At 57.5% G+C, this 20,484-nt stretch overlaps 2 protein-coding genes and 1 long non-coding RNA gene across 9 annotated transcripts in view; 1 reads left to right on the top strand and 2 right to left on the bottom strand.

Annotated features, from left to right (window-relative positions):
- Positions 1-5,444, bottom strand: part of DYNC1H1 (dynein cytoplasmic 1 heavy chain 1) — a 61,151-nt gene extending 55,707 nt beyond the window's left edge. Inside the window, exon 1 of the mRNA XM_081138776.1 lies at positions 5,023-5,444. Coding sequence (XP_080994902.1) covers positions 5,023-5,275 — 253 coding nt within the window. The 5' untranslated portion in view covers positions 5,276-5,444. The remainder of the gene's footprint in view (positions 1-5,022) is intronic.
- Positions 5,445-13,412: 7,968 nt separating this feature from the next.
- LOC308548084 lies at positions 13,413-15,195 on the top strand. The gene is made up of 2 exons (XR_013997575.1): positions 13,413-13,794; positions 14,702-15,195. It is a non-coding gene; the product is annotated as an uncharacterized lncRNA (long non-coding RNA).
- A 1,722-nt stretch (positions 15,196-16,917) lies between these two features.
- The window catches only part of PPP2R5C (protein phosphatase 2 regulatory subunit B'gamma), a 115,043-nt gene continuing 111,476 nt past the window's right edge, over positions 16,918-20,484 (bottom strand). For 6 of the 7 annotated variants that reach the window (XM_081119052.1, XM_081119051.1, XM_081119053.1 and 3 more), the window contains one exon: positions 16,918-19,559. Coding sequence is in view for 5 of the 7 variants with exons in the window: in XM_081119051.1 (XP_080975177.1) it covers positions 19,428-19,559 (132 nt within the window). In the remaining 2 variants the exon portion in view is untranslated. The remainder of the gene's footprint in view (positions 19,560-20,484) is intronic. The other variant, XM_081119057.1, reaches the window with a different exon arrangement.

Genomic DNA, 20,484 nt, shown 5'->3' with positions numbered 1-20,484 from the left:
CATCGGGAAACATCTCAAACCGAGACAGCTGTCGGGGACACAGGATGAAATACCTTCTCCCTTCGTTTTCGAACTTTCCATAATACTGTTCTATAATTCAAATAAAAAACACCTCATCAAAATAACACCCACGCCGCATATAGGAACTAAACGTAACATTCCAGGACCAGCCAAGGAAGTCTCTGACAACAATCATTTCTTCCTCCCGGCTAAAGATTCATCACTATACAAACTGACAGACTGGACGCAGCGTCCAAGGATGCTGCCCACACTCCCTAATGCGGCCAGGGCCAGGAAGTGGGCAGCAGGCCAGGCCTAGGGATGAGTCACGGCTCCTGGGGCTCCGCACAGGACACTGCAATGCAGCAGAGGGGGCCGGGCGCAGGAGGCACACCCGGCGACACAGCCCCCAGACGCGGACAGGCAAGCGGGAACTCTACCCATTCTTTTATTTATTTATTTTTAAATCCTCAACTGAGGATATTCCTTCCGTTGATTTTTAGAGAAAGTGGAAGGGGGGGCAGAAAGAGACGGACGGACAGACACACACACACACATCAATTGGTTGCCTCCTGCACACACCCCAACAGGGGCCAGGGATTGAACCTGCAACCCAGGTACGTGCTCTCGACCAGGGATCAAACCAGAGACCCTTTGGAGTGTGGGCTGACGTTTTAACCACTGGGCCACACCGGCCAGGTCGAATTCTACCTTCTCTTGATGACAGTAACTAACCAATGCTGCTATTAATTGCTCATAGAATACATCCTGGATTTATTTTTAATGCCTAATCCCCATAAATACAGAGATTAAATGAAGTCTGAGTATGTCTAACTCCCACAGAGAATTTATGACACTTTTATAAACTGCCATCCAATAATCTAACCTTTGTGTCTCTCTGTAAATGATTCCATCTTCCAAACAACAACTTGACATTTTAGTTCTGCAGAAATATTAAAAATTGTTCAGATGAGGGAAAACACTTGACAGCTAATTCTTAATAACGAAGAGGCTGTTCATCCTGCTATATTTAGAAACTTATATACAAACACAAACTGCGCGTTATTAGGTAGTATCTTTCAGTAACGTTTGACTCAGTGTCACTGGCTAATACAGAATGACCGACACTGCACTGCCTGCTAACAGTCAAAGAACCAAAGGACTAGGCGTGCTGGGCCGCCCGTTACATCGGCCAGTGGGCATCTCTCTGGCTAACTTCCGAGACTTGGCCACGTTTCTAGAGGTGTTCAGTGTCGGTTAGCACAATCTGTGAATGTTTCTACCGAAGGACTCGTTTACTTCAAACTATGAGTGATTCACACGGTTACACTGTGAATTAGGTGGACATCATGCCTCCTCGATGAAACAGAAAAAGGAGCACATTCAACGACCTTACGACTCAAACTACCACCCTGGCCGGTGGCTCAGGGGCTGGAGCATCATCCTGTGCGCAAAGGGTTGCAGGTTCAGTCCCCGGTTGGGGCGTGTACAGGAGGCTACCAATCAATGTTCCTCCCTCTCTCTCTCAAAACAAAACAAAACCCCCACAAAGGACTCAAACTACCTGTCCTGGGTAGACCAGGATGTTTCCACACAGCCTGGTGAAGAGCAGCTGGCAGAGGGATAGCGCACGCTGGCAGAGGACGGGCACGGCGGCCTGGCTCACTGCGCCTGCGGGCATCCCCTCACTCCCGCTTCCCTCGGGCAGGTCTCTTCCCGCGGTGAATGAAGCCAGGCATCCTCTCCAGCCCTCGCACCACCAATTTACTGGTTACCTGTTCCCCGCTCTGTCTTCCATCGTCTTGTCCCTTAAAACCAAAACCATGCCTGCACCCCGAGATTCTGGCCATCACTATCACACACCTGCACCCCGAGATTCTGGCCATCACTATCACACACCTGCACCCTGAGATTCTGGCCATCACTATCACACACCTGCACCCCGAGATTCTGGCCATCGCTATCACACGCCTGCACCCCGAGATTCTGGCCATCACTATCACATGCCTGCACCCCGAGATTCTGGCCGCCACTATCAGATGTTGTCCCTTTTCCCCCATGCGGTGGCTTCCGTCCCGTCCCAGCTCTGGTGCCTTCTCCTGCCGCCTGTGTTCACCCTTCGTTCTCCTTCGGAGGGGCTGTGACTTCCCCGCCCCAGCCACGCAGGCTCGGGGACAAGGCTGACGGCTGCTGAGGAAGTCTGAGTGTCCCTTCAGCCTGAAGCCTGCCCTTGTAACACTTCGGGATGTGAAGGGAGAGTTGACCCCACGTCATACTTGCACACAATGCAAAACTGGGGTCCATTTTGATATTTCCAGACAAAAAGAGAAATAAGGACTTGAAAACTAGTAAATGACTAATGCTTAAAGGGCTTAAGGCAGTATTATTTTTAAATAATAGAAATTTATTTTAAAAGCCATAGAAAGTAGCCCGTCCAGCGTGGCTCAGCAGTTGAGCGTCGACCTGGGATCCAGATCATGGCTCAATTCCCGGTCGGGGCACAGGCCCGGGTTTCCAGCTCGATCCCCAGTCCGGGGCGTGCAGGAGTCAGCCGATCAATGACTCTCATCACTGATGTGTCCCCCCCCCCATTCTAAAAAATCAATAGAAAAACATCTCTGGGTGCGGAGTAACAAAAAAGAAAAAGAAAAAGAAGCGACAGCAGTTTCCCTCTGCTGTCCATGTTTCCTCCCAGTGCCAGCTGCACCCCCACTCGTCTCCTGCAGGGGGTCTGTCGTGGCCGTGGGCTCCTGGCTGGGGACCGAGACAGCCCAGTGCCAGAGAAAACGCGTCCTGGGAACTTATTAACTATTTTACTAACCATCTCGGGGGCTAAGCAAAGGCCCCAAACAAATGCTTTTTAGTCATCAATCTACCTCATTCTTTGTCCTTTAGGGAAATTAAGTCCTCAGACAGATAATTTTTTTGTTAACCCTTACCCGAGGATATTTTCCATTGCTTTTCAGAAACAGTAGAAGGCAGGGAGGGAGGGAGGGAGGGAGGGAGGGAGGGGAGGAAGGAGGGAGGGAGAAACATTGATGTGAAAGAGAATACTGACTGGTTGCCTCCTGTATGCCCAACCAGAGATTGAACCCGCAACCTAGGTATGTGCCCTGGCTGGGAATCGGACCCCCAACCTTTTGGTATATGGGATGACACTCCAACCAACTGAGCCACACTGGCCAGGGCTTTAGGGCTTTTTATAAACGCAAGAATGAGGCAGGATTTCAATTTTAGACAGTCTCGTTCCTTAGTCAGCGTTCCAAAGTGCAAGTCATTATGGAGCCGAGATCTGGGCGCTGGATACTCACTTCACTGAAAGATGTGCCTGTCAAGAAATCAGAGAGACAGCAGATCTGCACTAACTAGAACGCGCACTAGAGAAACAGGGTTCCACCTGATAATTAGCAAAGTCCAATTCCCAGGTGTTTGAGAAAAGTCAATTACTTATGAGCACTCTAAAAGCAAAGGGAAACACAATTTTTTTTTTCCTCCAAAAAAAGAAACTGAATACTCAAGGTAGAAATCCCCGATTTCAATACATCAAGTGCGCAATGAAAATATGATCAAGAACTAGCCAAGGTCAAACTACTCAAAATACAATGAACTTAAACAACAAAGGTTAAAACATATTTTAATAAAATAACGTGCATTCATTGAAAAATGCTGACAGTGTATGCTGACAGTGGTTACAGCTGGGTCGAAGGATTCCAAATGATTTAGATTTTATCTGTATACTTTAAAATTTTCTACCATGACTATGTATATACTTTTTGAAAAAGAGTAGATGAATTAAATGTGCTTTAGAAAACACACACACGCTAGTGGGCTTCCATTCAGTAAAACATTAACCCCATCATAACAAGAAACCCCAAGCATTAACACATTAATACTCTAAATCACCCGGCAGGGCTTATTTGCTTTAACACTCCCTGTGGCTCTAAGAAAACGATTCTTTCACGCTCTCTGACCTTCAGCCCTTCGGCAGAAGCAGAGGCTACAATGAAGCACCTCCCGAGAAGAGTAGCCTCTGAAAGAAACAAAGTATCACAAAGAGACCCTGCGAGTGCGCTGGGCGAGGCCAATCGCACAGGTTCTCCTCCTCACGGAGCCACACAGCTTCTCGAGATTATAAGCAGCTTCCTGGGGAACATTTTCAGATAATGCACAATCACTGGTACTAATTCACACTTCCCAGCACCTCAGCCCTGGGTTCCCAGGGGGGCGGTGCCACCCTGCGCGCCGCCGCTCAGCCCGCAGCGCAGCGTCACCGTCCTCCACCCAGGGGTCCTACCGGGCCCGCGGGCCCCGCCCTGCGGGCAGGCTCTCCCCTCCGGACGACCCGGCCCTGCTTCTGGGGGAGGTCGCCCCTCGCCTCCTTCCCCACTAGCGGCCTAACCGGAATCTCTCTCTTTTTTTTTTTTTAAAAAACAGTCAAACAGACTCGAGTATCACAGGGTCATCCTAAGGATCACCTAAGCTTTCCACAATCCTCAGGTACGATGAGCGTGGGCTGGAAACGGAGCCGTCGAGTCTAAGGACGAGGCTCGGCTGGCGACCTTGGCTCACTTCGCCGGAGCCTCAGTTTCCCCGCGTGTAAATGGGAAGATCCGCCCGCCCGGTATGGACCCTGTGAGGAACCCAGCGGCGGACCTACGCGCACGCACCCACCCACCCACCCTCGAGGGGTGCCCGGCTCGCAGCCCTGTCAGCCGGGTCCCGGCGGCCGGGTCAGCGCCGGGCCGGGCGGGGGGGCGGGGGTACCCCGCGGCCTGCCCCTGGCCCGTCCTGACCCGTCCCTCCAGAGCTGGGCTGACCCGGACGCACATCCACACCGAGACGCTCATGTGACAGGGGAGCCGGGATGCGGCCTCCGCCCGCCGCGCGCCGCCCGGGAGGCGCCGTCTCCACCCAGCTCGGCCATCTTGAGGCCCGACAGACAAAGCGGCCCCATTGTTGCGGCCGCCGGCCGCCGGGGCCGCCCCCTCCCGCCGCCACCCGGAAGCGGCGCCCGGGCCGCACCTTTGAGCGTGGAGCGCTCCACCAGCACCGTGTGGACCTGCGGGTCCGACAGGAACTTGCGCATCTGCTCCAGCGCGCTCTTCTCCTCCAGCGCCGCCTCCAGCGCGGCCGGCGCCTCGCCGCCGTCCTCCAGCAGCAGCGGCACCAGCTTGCGCAGGTGCTTCTGCAGCACCGACACGTCCGCCACGTTCTGCACGGCCGACACCTCCAGGCCGGCCGAGCCGTCCTCGCCGCCGCCGCCGGGCTCCGACATGACGCCGCGCTCGGGACCCGCAGGCGGTGCAGAGAAGGCGGCCGAGGCTCCGCGCGAGGGCGAGGGAGCGCGCGAGCGAGAGAAACGGGCGCCAGACGCCGACCGCCGCTACCCCGCGGCCGACTGAGAGAAGAGCGGGCACCGGCTCCGCCCTAAAGGCCACCGCCCGGCGGCCCCGCCCCCCCGCCGCAGCCACTGGCGCCCGCTCGCGGCCCTGGCGTCAGGACGTCGCGCATGCGCGCGGGCGAGCCCCCGGCGGCGCTGCGGTGCAGCCTTCTGGGACTTGTAGTCCCAGAGTTGGGCGGGACCCTGCGTCTCAGCACCTCAAGTCCTTGAAAATGGGAACTTGGCCCGCGGGGCAGAGAAAGGTGGTCACGGCCTACTTTTCGTCTTGTTTACTGCTGTGGCCGCAGCGAACAGCGCAGAGCTGAGACACGCCGCAAATACTGAATGAACAAATGAATGAATGAACGTATGAATGAACGAGTGAATGAATGAATGAATGGTGATGTGATGCGAGCTGATGCTTTTTGAGCGCTTAGCTTGTGCCTGACGCTGTTCTAAGCCCTAAGCCCCGTTCTCCCGTTGAATGAGGGAATGACTACAGTGTGTTAGGTGCTAAAATATATACTCACGACCTATGTGTTATTGGATCTATAGGGAGGTGCGGACATTTATCAGAGGGGAGAAGGTGGGGGGCGTGCCCAGGCACGTGCCAGGCGGCTGGGCTGCAAAGGGAGATTGGGGGGGTTCATTCCCGGGCCGAGGCCTGAGGGCTGCAGCTGCAGCTCTGACTGCAGGCAGTGTTAGGCAAAGCTGAGAGATGACCCCCGGACTGTGGGCAAAGCTGCGAAGGACAGAACAATTCCCCCAGGATGCTGTGAGGACCAAGAGGGAGGCCTGGGTGAGCGCTTCCACCTAGAAGGGCGATGCTCCGCTCGCAGGCGGGGGGCTGGCACTGCCACTGGCGGGCCTCAGCACCTGGGTCCACACAAGGCGCGGGCTGAGGGGCCTGCCGGCTAGGGGTCCCCCGGCTCCCACCCCCCTGCACCTCCTTCCTTACACTACAATGGCATTAGGGCCGGAATCCAGGTGGCCCCCATTTATTTATTTAGTGCACAGTCTTGGTTTAGAGATGGCATTTTCTTTTAGTTGACCTTTGATAGTGCAGATCCCTAACTTGCCTCTTAAATTGCGTGGAAGAAGGGAAGCCAAAGGCGTTATTTTTATATCAAAGTGCACAGTCAGAGAGCTGAGTCCTGATTGGTGGGAGGATGATGGGATGATGTGGGTTCCCCAAATCATCTTCGGAAAACCCGGAGACCTAACGTTATCCGGGCTCAGTCACCAGGTGCCAGGCCCCGGCGGCTGCTGGAACCCGGAGACCAGTCAGCTGATTGCTGTCTTCAGGGAGCTGATGGAAAGGAAGGATTACTACCCCACCCTCCTGCCCTGCAGTCCGCCCTCGGGTGACGTGCCCCAGCAGAGGGAAATGACCTCCCGGGAACAATGAAAGCGGCTGCCACCGGTCTGGGCTAGGATCCTAACGGTAATTAATGGCAACACCAGCAGCAGCCAGCACTCAGCGCCGGGCACTCTGCTGAGTTCTTCCCCACCCCATGCCCTCGGGGGTAGGAGCCGGGGCAAAGAGGAAAGCCTATTAGGTGCAGATCAGTGACGCCTGAACTGACCCCCTGAGACCCAGAAGTCCAGCAGCGACCTGGCGGGCGGCCAGAGGCTGCGGGAGAGCTGCTGGGTGAGTCAGCACCCACCCGGACACAGCCGCTCCAGCACCTGAGGGACTGACTCCCACACCTGCAACCGGGCCCCCAGCCAGGGCGCGGGCGCTGCTCCAGGTGTGCAGCCCTGTGGGACAGGCTGGGGGCCAGAAGCGTTCCTGCCCGAGATGGAAACCGGGAACCCGAGCCACCCGCCTGCAAGGCTCCTGCGTTTCTGCTTTCTAAGGCTGTTTGCTGTATTTAATAAATGCCGAGAATGGCCAACAGACATCGGGTGCTGCTGGTCACAGGGTGCTAAGCGCTCTGAGCCCCCATCCCGGGGGCTGCTGGACTGCCCCGGGGCTGGAAGGTGAGAGTCCTGCTCTTGTGAGGTGCCCCTGAGGCCTCTGGCTGCCGGACCCCGGCCCTCCCCGCATCAGGCCCCAAGCTGAGCCTGGGGGGGCGGGCACCCAAGCCTGGCCGCCCCTCTGCCTGCTGGGTTGGGTGTCCCAGCTGTGTCCTGTTCCCGGCGGCACCGTCTTTCAGTTGGCAGTGGGCAGGGGGTGCTGGAGGCCGGGCTCCTTCTAAGTCCAGGGGGGCGATCGTGGCTGCTAAGGGGGCGCTTGTGTTCTATCGGCGGTTGGAGTGGACCTGTCGGCACGGGGGAGGCCGCATCCGCCCCTCGCCGTCTCTTCAAAGTCCCGCTCGGGCGGCCCCGGGTCCGAGCCGGGTCAGGCCCATCTCCGCCGGCGCCTGCCCCTCCCGCCGCCCGCGCGTCTCGGCCGAAGCCCCACGGGCGCAGCGCGTTCAGGCCCCGCTCCCGGGACGCCCCCTCCTCGCCCTGGAAACTGCGCGCGGGCTCGCCCGCTCCTCCAGTCCCTCGCCCCACGCGCGCTGGCTACGGCCGTGAACCCGGGACCTTGCCCCGAGAGCCGGGTGCCGGGGTGTGGGGTGCGGGGGGGGGCAGCGGAGTCTGCTCCACGGCGCACACTTTGGAGTTTGACCTTCCCAGCGGCTGCCGGCGCGGGGCTCCACCCCGCCCCCCCCCAGGCTACGGGGCGTTTGCTGCTGAAGCTCCTCCGAGGACCCACCCCCTTTCCGGCTCCGTCCCGAGTCCAGAGCCCCGCGGGACGGCGGGGGCCAAACGGGGCTCCCGGGGGCTGCGCGCCCAGCTGCGCGGGGGCGGGGCGCGCCCGGTGAGCGGGGCGGTCCCCTGGCGCCCTCTGGTGGCGCAGAGGCGCCCGCACCGCGGACCCGCCTCCCGCGGCGGGAGGCCCCGCCCCGCCCGCTCCCTCCCGTCGCTGCGGCGCCGCCAGGCCCGCGTCCCAAGGTCGCCCGAGTCGCTCGAGCTGGGTCCCGGAGCGAGCGATGCCAGCCCGCGGCCCACCGCGCGCCCACTGGCACCGGCTCGCTGAGCCCCTAGCAGGGCCCTGGGCCCTTCTCTTACTTAAGAACCGTGTCCCCCGCCACGGCCACCGCGCGGGCGTCCTGGGCGCACGGACCGCACCCCCTCTCCTGGATGGACGTCGCCCCTGAAGTGGTCGCCCCGCTCCCGAGCGTCCTCTCCACCTCCTGCATTACTCCCAACCGTGTCCAACCTATTCCAACGCATCTCTTCTCGAAAAAGAAAAGCCAGGCCCTCGGCACCTCTCGCTACCCTTCTCGGCAAAACGCCTTGAGGGTGAGCCCAGGTGGGGTGCCTCTGCCCCGCGCGGGTCACCCGTGGCCCACAGCGGCCGGCTCTCAGCGCCCGCCTTGCCGCCCGGGCGCCCCGCCTTACACGCTCCGGTGCCTGGCCTTGGAGGCCACACCGCCCTCGCCGGCCTCAGTTTCCTTCGCCGGGTCCGGGTCCTACCCTCTTTCCAACCTCCGAAGGCTCGAAGGCCCAGTGCTCGGCCGTCAGAGGCCATGTGCGTGCTACCAGCGCCCCCTGCCCAGGCGACCTCGGCCGTGAAGTCAGGACCCCTCCAGGCCGTGACGCCCTCCCCAGCAGCCTGCCGCCGCCGGGCGGGCGCGGTGTCCCGGGAAACGCCGACTCGGCCGCCGGCTGGCAGTGCCCTCCGAGCGCCCCGGACCCCTGCCCACAGTCCCGCCGCTCTGTCGATTCCCGAGCACTCGCCTCCCCTCGCAGTGAGACCTGCTTTGGCTCCATGTATTCTGAAGCCGTCACTAGATGCATAAACATAGGGCAGTCATGGGCTTTTTAATGAACAGACCCCTTTATCATTTAGTTTTTTTAATGGATTGACTTTAGAGAGAGAGAGGAAGAGAGAAATATGGATTTGCGTCCCACTTACGTTTTCATGGTTGATGCTTGTATGGGCTGTGACTGGGGCTGGGACTCGAAATGCTCTCCCCAGCTGGGCTACCTGGCCAGGGCCCCTTGTGCCCTCACATCTCTACCTGGTCCATCAGCAAACCCTGCTGCTCCCCTCCTGACGTCACCTCAGCTCAGCTCAGCTCAGCTCAGCCCTGGGTCAGGCCCCCGGCTCTCACCCAGGCTCCGGTCACAGCTGCCGTCCAGGCGCGAGGGGAACAGTCTTCATAAACGCAGGTCCGGAGCCCGCAGCTCTGCCCAGCGCTCCTGCGGGGTCTCATCTCACTCGGGGGAAACGGCCTTGGCTTGTCCCTGAGCGATCTGGCCCTTGGCTCTCCCACCAAACCCACCTCCCACTTCTGTCCCCTAGGCCTGCTGGCTGCCTTTCGTCCCCAGTGACACAAGGCACACCTCAGCCTGAGGGTCTTTCCCTTTTTCCAGAACTTTCTTTCTCCAGGGCCCTAAAGGGCTGGCCCCTTCTCTAAGTCAGACCTCTGCTCAAGGGTGACCCTTTAGACGGAACCTCTTTGACCCCGTCTTCAAAACAACCCCCCTGCCCGGCTGGGCGTGGCTCAGAGGTTGAGGGTCAACCTAGGATCCAGGTGATCAGGGTTCGATTCCCGGTCAGGGCACATGCCCGGGTTGTGGGCTCCATCCCCAGTTGGGGGCGTGCAAGGGGCGGCCCATCAATGAGTCTCTCATCACTGATGTTTCTATCTCTCTCTCTCTTTCCCTCTCCCTTCCTCTCTCTGAAATCAATAAAGATATATTTAACAAAACCACCCCCTGCCCCTCACCCCTTTACCTACCCCCCCCCAATTTCCCTGCGCAATGCTTCTTACTGCCATCCCTGGTCACAGTGGCAGCCACAATGCACCCCTTCATTCAAGACTGAGGAGGCGCCCTGTACAAAGTTCTTGATGCACCCTGCCGAAGTCACTTCCCCGGACAGCTGGGGATGTGGGAGGCCACGTGTTGTGGGCTGAATTTTGTTCCCCAAAACGTTGAAGTCCTAACCTCAACGTGACCTTATTTGGAAATGGGGTCCTTGCAGATGTAATGAAGATGCCATTCTAGATTAGCACAGGCCCTAAATCTTATGACTGGGTTTTTTTTGGTGTTTTTAATTTATCTTTATTGTTGGCCAGGCTGGGCGTGGCTCAGCCGTTGAGCATTGACCTAGGATCCAGGAGATCAAGGTTCGAGTCTTGGTCGGGGCACATGCCTGGGGTTTCGGGCTCGATCCCCAGTGGGGGGCATGCAGGAGGCAGCTGATCAATGGCTCATCACTGATGTTTCTATTTCTCTCCCTCTCCCTTCCTCTCCTTGAAATAAAGATATATTTTTAAAAAATTATCTTTGTTGCTGAAAGTATTACAGTTCCCTCACATCTCTGTCTGGCCGAAAAGCTAACCCTGCCGAGCCCTTCCACCCGGCATCCGCCCCAGCCCAGGCCTCCACCACACTGTCGTCTGTCCCTGGGTTATGCATGTAAGTTCTTAGGTTAATCTCTTCCCCGCACGCCCCCTTCCCTCTGAAATTCTTAAGTCCGTTGCATGCTTCCATGTCTCTGACTGGTGTTCTTATAAGAGGGAGACTTGGGCCCGGGGACACAGGCCCACATGGGAAGGAACAGCGCTACGAGCGGAGGACACCAAGGGTTGCTGGCAGTGCCAGGAGCTGGAGAGACGCCTGGGACCGAGCCCCCTCGGTCCCCGGAAGAAACCAGCCCCGCCGACCTGGATTTCAGAGGTCTGGCCCTCAGAACTGCGTGAGAGTAAATTCTGTCTGAGCCACCAGTCTGAGGTAACCTGCTAGGGCAGCCCAGAGGATTAAAGCACTGCTGTCCCTGGACCCCGAGTCCTGCACCACGGGAGCTTCAGGACGGCGGGACAGAGGGAACGGGGGCTCCTTCTGCCAGCAAACAAAGTTGTCAGGCTTCCTACGGCTGTGGGCAAGTCAGCCACTGGTCAGTCTGCCGCCCTGCCCTCCACAAAACAGTGCTAAAGACCTGCGTGTCTGACGTGGCACAAAGATACTAACTTTTGGCAAATCCTTGGCATGTGATGGCAACACGCTGGTTTCAGCTCCCCAGTCCAGCATCATGTGACTTTTTTTTTTTTAAGATTTTTAAAATTGATTTTTAGAGAAACACTGAGAGATGGAAACATCAACTGGCCGCCTCCCGCATGCCCCCTATCGGGGGCCGAGCCCACAACCCAGGCTGGGAATCAAACCAGCAACCTCCCGGTGAAGGACAATGCCCGGCCACTGAGCCACACCGGCCAGGGCGCGATTCGTTTTTATACTGAAGTGGCATTTAGTCTTGTCCTTAAATGTGAGGGACCTGCCAACAGCTTCGCCTGCCGGGCGCCTCTGGCGACTGCAGCGGACGTTGCGGGTGCAGGTGGTTAAGATTCATCTTCTGCCCCCAATGAAGAACTCGCAGGACCAGGGCCCGAGGGACCCGACGCGCTGGCGGCGGGCGGGCAGCTCTGGGACTCGGGAAGGGGGTTCGCGCTGGCTGCGCCCCGCCCGAAGCTGTAAACGCTGCACCTGCCAGCGCAGCCGCCCCGGGCTGGTCAGTGCGGCCACTGCATCCCTGCTGGGCCCGCCTGGGGCTGACACCGGGCCGGGCCAGGCTCCCCGACCGAGGTCCCGCAGGCCGGGGTGGGAGAGCCAGGCCGAAGGCGGGGGCTGGGTCCGGACCCCGAGCAGGGGCTGCGGCCTCTCCCTGGGGGAAGGTGCGAGAGACGCCGGCGAGGTTTGGGGTTTCGGGAGCAGAGGACACGCTGCCTTCCCGGCCGGGGTGCCCAGCTCGGTGGGAACAGCAGCGAGGCTGCGGGACGGCGGGGGGCGCTGCCGCGGGACCCGCCGGGCCGCTCCGGCCCAGGGTGAAACGCCAAGTCCTTTCCGCGGCGCCGCCTCGGGCCGGGCCAGGGCTCCGCCTGCGCCGCCCCCGCCCCACCGCCGGCCTCCCGAGCAGCGGGCGCGGGCCCGCCCCCCACGGCGGTGCGTTTCCAGGCCGCGCGGCCACCGCAGGCCCAGCGCCGCTTCGCTCTCCAGCGACGCTGTGTCCGGGCCCCTCCGGGAGCGAGAGCCGGGGCGCAGCGGGCGGGCCCCGTCCTCAGGAGGGCCCGAACCCCGGCTCGGGGCCTGGGTCTTTCCAGCCCTTTCCCGCCGCAGCTGGAACCCAGTTTCGAGGGTGCCGCGGTCTCCGTCACGTGCCCGGGGCGGGGGGTGGAGCCGGCTCGGTCACGTGCCCCGCGCCGTCACGTGAGCGCTCGGGCCAATCCCCGCGGCCAGGGCCGCGAGCCTTGGATTGGCTCATCCCGGCCCTGGGGCGGGACTTTGCTCCGAGGAGGGGAAGCCTCGACAGCCCTTCCCCGCCCAATCCTGTCATCCGCATGAATCTCGCTCGCTCGCGAGATCCGAGGTCGGGCGGGCGACTCTAAGCCCCACAATGCACCGGGCGGGGTGGGGCAGCGCGTACGGGCGCCGCCTGGCGCGCCGCCTGCGTCATCTTTCTGAGCCGGCCTTGGGCGCGGGGCCTGTCCGGTCCCGGTGGCGTGGACGGTGGGACGAGCTTCGTAACGTGGACCCCAGGGCCTCCCGGCGCCGTCCCCTCCCGCCCGGAGCCCCTGCCTCCCTCACGGCTGCCGGGCCTGGCCCGAGCTCCAGCTGGACTCGCGGCATCTCAGCCGCGGCCCTTGGCTGGGCTCTGGGGGCGTGGCCCCCGCCACGTTACCTGCAGCCGAGGCTGCGTAGGCGTGGCTCCGGGCTCGCGGTGGGCGGGGCCTCCGCGGGACTCACGCCCGGGACCTCGCGGGGCTCGCGGGGCTCGCGGGGCCGGCCGCGGGCGCTCGCGGGGCTCGCGGGGCTCGCGGGGCTCGCGGGGCCGGCCGCGGGCGCTCACGGACGCGCGCGTGGGGCCGGGAGTCGGCCGCCCTGGCTCCTCCGCAGCGCGGCGACCTGCTCACAGCCCGGCCCGCCCGCCGCCTCCTGGGCCCGCTCCTCCGGCGGGGGGCGCTCGTTCATCCCTCCGCCCACCCAGTGCCGGTCGGGCCTGCGCGCTGCGGGGCGGACCCGGCCCCGCGCCCCCGCACGAGCGAGCCGTTCTCCCGGCGACGTGAAGTTGGGGAGCCGGGCGGAGCTGTGAGCGCCTCGGGGCCGGTCACCGAGCGGAGGGACAGAGAGCTAGTGACCAGCCGGGGCGGGGGGGTCAGCAGGGCGTCGGCCCCCGGGCGAGGCTCCTGTCGGAGCGGAGAAGGGAGCAGGGCCCGGCGCTGACCCGGGGGCTGCTGGGCGGGGTGCAGACGGGTCGGGGGCGTGACTTTGGCCCCTGGGGCTGCAGGATGCAGGGGCAGGAGGGAGCTGGACTTAGAAACCTGAGACTTCCTGGGCTCCGTTTCCCCGTCTGTGAAGCGTGGGAGCCGGACTCCATCCCTAAGGTCCTCCCGGCTCTGATTCACAGCAACACTCTCGTAGGTGACAATCACGTGATTGAAACAGAGCCACGGGAGTGATGGGGAGGGGGGTGGGGGAGGGTCGGGGTGCCACCCAGGAGGGGCGCGCGAAGAGCCGGTACTGATGGGCGAGCGGGACCGGGCGCCCGCCCAGGTCGGAGCCCAGATAAAGAATCTGAAAAAATGCCCCAGGTCCTAACAGTTTGCCTCTGGGAGTGGAGCTGGCCGGCCGGCGGCTGGCGTTGGGGGATAAGGCAGAGGGATACAAGGACGTTGTTTGTTCTTTTTTAAAATTTTGAACAATATGGCAAGTCAGAGAGAGACGGATGCCGGGCCTTCCCGTTTCTGCTCGGTCACAGCTGGGCACAGACAAGGTGCCCTGGGGGTCCGCCTGGCTGGCAGGGGCTGTGGCAGAGTCCGCACGGTGCCCAGCATAGGGGTTCCGAGGCCTCGCTGCTGTTCAGGAGGCGACCCTGCTCTGGTCTCCCGCCGTGGGGCAGTGTGCTCACTCTGGGGTAACTCCTGGTGAAAGGGCCCTTTTCAGTCAGGTCCCCACACCCTCTGACCAAGTGTACGGTAAACAGGTGCCCTGGGGCGCTGTCCACCCGCCTCGGGAACCCCAGAGGGAAGGGTTACTGGCCTGGTGCAGTCACCGGCCAGAAAGTGCCCTGACCTTTACACCTAAGGCCAGGTCGATTTGGAGACAGAAATGAAGACTAACGAGGCCACCACACCTGAGCGCTCAGCCTTAGACTGACTTCATGTTACAGTTTAGTGCCAGGATCTGCCCTTTGTCCCTTTGCCCCCTCGAATCCGTGTTCTATGCATCGTGTGTGTGTGTGTGTGTGTGTGTGTGTGGGGGGGGGGGGAGTGTGATAGAAACTCCTGGGACACAGACCCATTTGATAAACGCTGTTTCTTGCAGAGAAGATACAGACACATAATTCCGGGGGTTCCTGGGCACTCCTGAGCCTGGGGTGAAGGCCCTCAGTCCACACGGCTCTTCTTCCGTCCCGACTGCACCGAGCTCACCCAAAGTGCCTGCTGGTGGCTGCTTGTTACGGAAACTGCCTTGGTAATTACAAGAGACGGGTGGTAACTGGACTTGCAGTAATCACATCGCGATAGCATGTCGAGCACCACACCCGCGGGCCCTCGCTAGCCCGACTCCGAGACGCCTGCAGGCGGCCCACCCTGCATGCTCCTGGATGTGATCAGGAAAAGCTTCGGACAGAAAAGGTGAATTAGAGTTTCTGTACCCCACTCCCCACGCCTTTCTGTGGGATTTGCATAATGCTTTTGTAAAAAGCAGAAAAACATGAGACAGCACGCGGGAGTGGGGGAATACTTGTGTCTTCACCTCTAGGAACTACTACTGTTTCTAAAAAAGTGCTAATCTTAGTGGATTTCAAACTTTTTGGTAGTGGAACCCCTCCTCCCCCCATGAAATCTTATGTGAAACCACATCTACTAAACAAATAAAAGCTGAATTTTTGATAAATTTATAGGTTCATGTTAGTACAAAGTTAATGAAAACAAGCTAATGAGCTGCTGGTCTCCAAAGTGTTGAAATTTGGTACATTTCAGTGCTTTTTAAAAAGTAGTTAAAATTTTGCAGAATGTAATTTACATAAAAACTATAGCTTCTGAAGTGTGGGTGCCGGCCACCCGACTAGATGGTTTCTGAGGTTCTTCCAGTTGTAGGAGCTCACGGCCACCCCGTGACACCACAGCCCCATGGCCTCTCTCCGGCCACCCTCGGCCCCGTCACGTGTCGGTGGCCTTCCCCTGAGATGCTCTGGGTGTTTCCAGTGTCCGCAGTGGGGAGGGGCTGGGACTCCCGGGCTACGCGGTGGGCTGAAACCTGGCTCCTTGGGCCAGTGGCTGAGCCTTTGCGTGCCTCAGTTTCCTCACCTGTGGAGAAGGGCACACACTGGTGGGTTGTGAGCATGAACTCACAGGTAAACGAGGCACCGACAGCGGCTGAGGCTAAAGGTGGCGGTAAGGAAAGGGTTACTGTCATCCCCGCTGAGCGTCGGAGCAGCTCAGGGAAGGACGCACGGAGCCAGCTCAGCGTTGCTCTCAGGCCTCTTGCTGGCGAACAAGTGCAGCAGAAGCCGGGTCGGGGGGCAGCCCGCCTCCATCCTGCTTCTCGGGAATTCCTGACCGCTGTGGCCTCCTCAGGACGGGACGCGGGACACCGAGCGTGGGGACGCAGTGTGAGAGCTGCAGTGCACCTGCTCCTGGGTGGACGCGGGGATTGTGTGGTTCCCAAACTACCCCACAGGGTTACCAGACGCTCAGGCCACAGGCACGTGGGGAGGTCCCAGGGCCACCCGCCGCCACCTGGGGCTTGGTCTCTTCAGGGCACCCGGCTCCTAGAGTGACTTCTTCCAATGGGAGGAGTCACTGACACCACCCGACAGATGATAACACTCAGGATATAGGTCACAACCCACCTGCTGGAGTGTTGCTCAAGCGCAACTGCGGGGATGAAACCACCATCCCGGGTCACCTCTCGTCCACTTCTCAGTAACAGCCTCGGTGAGGACAGTGAGCTCGCTGCGCAGGGGGTGGGTCACCCCCGACCCCTGACTCACTCTCAACCAGTCTACTCTGTTTCCAAGACATTAATGGCGTCTCAAGAATCATTTTAGCCCTGGCTGGTGCTGCTCAGCGGCTAAAGCGTCGGCCCAGGCGCTGATTCCCGGTCAAGGGCATGACCTGGGCTTTGGGTTCAATCCCTGGCCCCGATTGGGGTGCACACAACCAATCCATGTGTCTCACATCGATGTTTCTCTTGCGCTCCCTCCCCCCTCTAAAAAAAGTCAATGGAAAAAATGTCCTTGTGAGGATTAGCAAACACAAAAAAGAACTTTAAACATGATCAGGGCTCTAATAATTCCATCTCCACGAACTGCTCCGATCCACATTTGCCTGCTCAGGGTGAGAGGTGGTCGATACGAAGACGCCTCTACGTCTCCCGTGAGAAAGCGGAACGAGCTCAGCGTGGGCTGCGTGGGGGACACCGGCCCCACCTTCGAGCCAGCGTCCCGGGCGTGGCGGCCGGACCCTGACAGACTCGGCACGGTCAGAGCAGCTGGCCCAACACCACGCTGCATGCAGTTTCATGATGAGCGATAAAATTCACATGTTCTTTATTTAGTCCATATAATACACCATTTTTAGAGTCTTTTAAAATTAGATAAAAGAGCATATTAAATGGCAAGTGTATGAAGTTCCTCTTCATAAACAATGTCAAAACAAAAAGTTTTGAGTTACAAAATGTTAAAAAATATGTAGGTACTTAACATTTCACTAAAGCATAAAGTTACAGATATTTTCTAAGGAAAAATAATTGTGCCACTTACCTATTTTTGCTGTTTCTATGAACTTTTTTATTCTGTACATAGGACATTTTGTACAAAATATGAAGTCTACATTTTTATTACTTATTACCATAAAACAAAGATACAATGTATGTACAATATTAAAAGAAAGCTGTACTAAAGCCACACTAAAGACACGGGAAAAGTGACATTTCTGATGTACGGGGACGTCTGGGGACAAGTGAAGATGCCAAACGCGGGACTTTATGAAGAAAAACAGTCACCAGTTTATTGTCAATGGAGTACTTTTGAAATCGGTTTGGTACAGAAGAAACAACGTATCTATATAATAATATATAAGCTGAACAATTAGCACAGGGCATCTGAATACTAACTAGGAAACCTTTAATAGGCCAAAATATTAAATAATACTCTTGTCAAAGTAAATTAGTTTCTCGCAAAACTTTTTTTCCCTTTTTGGTGAATGTTTGTCTTCGATAAAGAGCAGAAATAAAACCTAGATGTCTTATACCTTGAGCTTTACACAGTCACCCAAACAGTGAAACTTTGCTTTTTTCCTAGGGCAAGAGTCTTCCAGAAAGCTCTCTCACAAACACACCGAGCATACAGAGTCAAGGGTATCTGAGCATCTGTCAGCCAAAGACGGAAGTTCAAACAATGGTATCAAAACACATGAGACGCTGCTTTATACAGTAAAAAGCACCCTTTTTCCCTCAGAAGGAGAAGGCATTTGAACTTTTGTAAATGGTGAATTTCATATGGTAACTGGACAGATACTCGTCAAGTTTCTCAGGAAGCGTGTCTGCTCGCCAGCGGGTTGCCCTCCGCCGGGCGCGGATCGGCGCGGGCTTCACACAAGTGCCCTCCCCCGAGTGGGTGTCCTCCAGGGCGCGGGACACACCGCCCACGGGCTTAAGTGGCAGGGAGCGATGTCTGCTTTTACAGCGTTTGCGTGGATACCAAGACCTCGATTAGAAGACAGACCCTAAAAGAAGCCACACTGTGTCTCTGATGCATCGAGACATTTACATTAAGTTATCTAATCATATGCCGAGACAAAAGGAAGGAGAACCGCTGTGTAGAGGAGCAGCACACATCTCAAACAGCTTTCAAGCAGGATAAATAAGTCAAGATACTGGCCACCCTGAGAGAAATAAAGAACATACAAAGCACTAAGTTTAAAGAATTTTCCTCGTGCTATTCCATCGAAAACGAGAAGCTCCACACATGCAAGGGAGTCTGGGAAATATATAGCAGCATTTGATGAAAACTCAGACGGGATTTTCCTCACGAGGTGCATATAATGTGTGCTCGTTTCAACATAAGGACTCACCTGAAGTCATACTCCCTGTCACTCCCTCAGCTCTCAGGACCGTCACAACAGCGGCGACTGCCACGCCAGCGCCCGGCGCAGACGGTGCTACTGTTGTTACCTTTGCCCAAAGGCAGCTGCCGTTTGCACTCAGCCAAGAACTGGCTTTACTCAAAATGTCCTCGTTCTAGCTTTCTACAAAGTGTGGAATTCTTAGAGACTCTCATTTTATTAATTCAAGAGCCTTGATAAAGGGCAACAATGTGTAAGTACAGAAAAAAATTCTGCAAACTCAAAAATGAGCACATCGTTTCAAATTCCAATTCTAGCCAAGGAGACAGAAAGCTCGGTGCGGGATGCATTCCCCCCGAGCTCGCTCCTGGGGTCCTGGGGCTGGACCAACGGGCAAATATGGCTTTAGAAATACACGAAGAAGTCGGACACGTGTACCTGCCGTTACTCAAAGTGAAGGTACCTCAGGAAAACAGCGGCTGAGGATTGTCACTTTTCCTGTGTTAGAACGACAGCAAAAAACCATTTCAATGAAATTGAAAAAAAAAACCAAAACCAGAAAGAAGAAACTGCTGGTGTAAACAATCACGTGGAAACAAGTTCAAAGGCTGTTAAGTCTTAAAATATGAAATATTTTTTAAAAGCATTCCTTTGATTTGAAAGACAGTGATATTCTCTTAGAACCACCTAGTTTAACGATCACCATTCCACTGGGTAGAACGTGACGGTGATGGCCGGGGTACTTGCCTTAGCTCTGATTTGGGACGCTGTCATGTTTGGGACCGCGCGGGGACGCGTGGCCAGCGCGGCCTGGGTCCGAGTCACCATTGTTTGAACTCCTGATCTCGAGCTGGGCGGGAGTGCGTACTGCCTACGGGACGGACACGGGACGGGGCGAAGAAAGCTCTGACTCTGAGTGTGACTGATCTGTATGGCACGAAGGGACGTTTTCTACAGAACCCGGCCCGAGCGGGCGGCTAGCGGCCGTCCTGGGACAGCAGCTCGTCGGCTCTGCAGTGAGCCTCCAAGGCGTTCTTGGTGTGGAGGTCCTGAGGCAGCTCGGACTTGCGGCGCATCAGAGCCCGGTCCTTCTTCAGGTCCTTCTGTGCCTGGAATCACAAACGCAGCGCGTTGGCTACGAACCACGCTGTCCCCGCAGTGAGCGCACGTCAGCCTCGTCGCGAGGGCCAGCTGCGCACCGCGGCAGCACACCCAGGGCCTCCGCACTCTAAGGGGCAGGCAGAGGCAACTATTTCCTCTGTGGTCATTACCCCAAAACGTCACGTCTGTTAGAAACAATGTCCCGACCAGGGAGGGACGGGCACGGCACTGTGCTTTGTCTCCTAAGACGCGCAGTGTGCACAGAGTGCTCAGTGCCTCTATTCTGCAGATTCACCAGGGTGAGCCAACCCCACACATCGTAAACGCCTCCCATTTGGCAAAATGTTCCCAAACCCATTCTATGGCTCTGTCTACTCCAGAGGCAGTTCAGAAAGTGGAAATTTCCTCTGTAGGTAAATAAAACAGACGAAAACCGTTTAAAACATTTCAAACTTCTATCAAATTTAGAAAAAGGTACTTTAGGAGACATCAGGCAGGTCATGTAGAGGATAAAACCCTCTACAACTTAGAAAAACTTTTAATTATTTACATAAAATTTCCCAACATTAAGTATAATAAAAGACTCCCTTTTCCATCCCATTCTCTTCCTGAACTCTAGGACATTTGGGTTTTACTTAAAAAAAATTAAAAGAATCCCACTTTCTCAGGAAAATCTGGAGGACTATGTCTGCAGAGAGAGGGGCCTGAATGGGGCATTTCCCCCCAAAGCGCCATTTCCAAGAACCACAGTGACACAGTCGTTCAGGTTTGAGGCAGGGCACTGCACCAGCAGCAGTACTTTGGACACAGGACAAGCTGTCTGACTCCTCCAAATACCAGGGCCATACAGAAGACTGTCGGTAAGACACGGGGACCTGAGCCAAGTCTTTCCTGCCAGTGTCACCATCAGAAAGAAGACAGCATTACAGAGGA

The sequence above is a fragment of the Miniopterus schreibersii genome (assembly GCF_964146895.1).
Source record: "Miniopterus schreibersii genome assembly, chromosome: 1".
In the NCBI taxonomy this organism is placed as follows: domain Eukaryota; kingdom Metazoa; phylum Chordata; class Mammalia; order Chiroptera; family Miniopteridae; genus Miniopterus; species Miniopterus schreibersii.
Note: the sequence above shows the minus strand (reverse complement) of the source record. Positions and strands in the feature narration are given on the sequence as shown.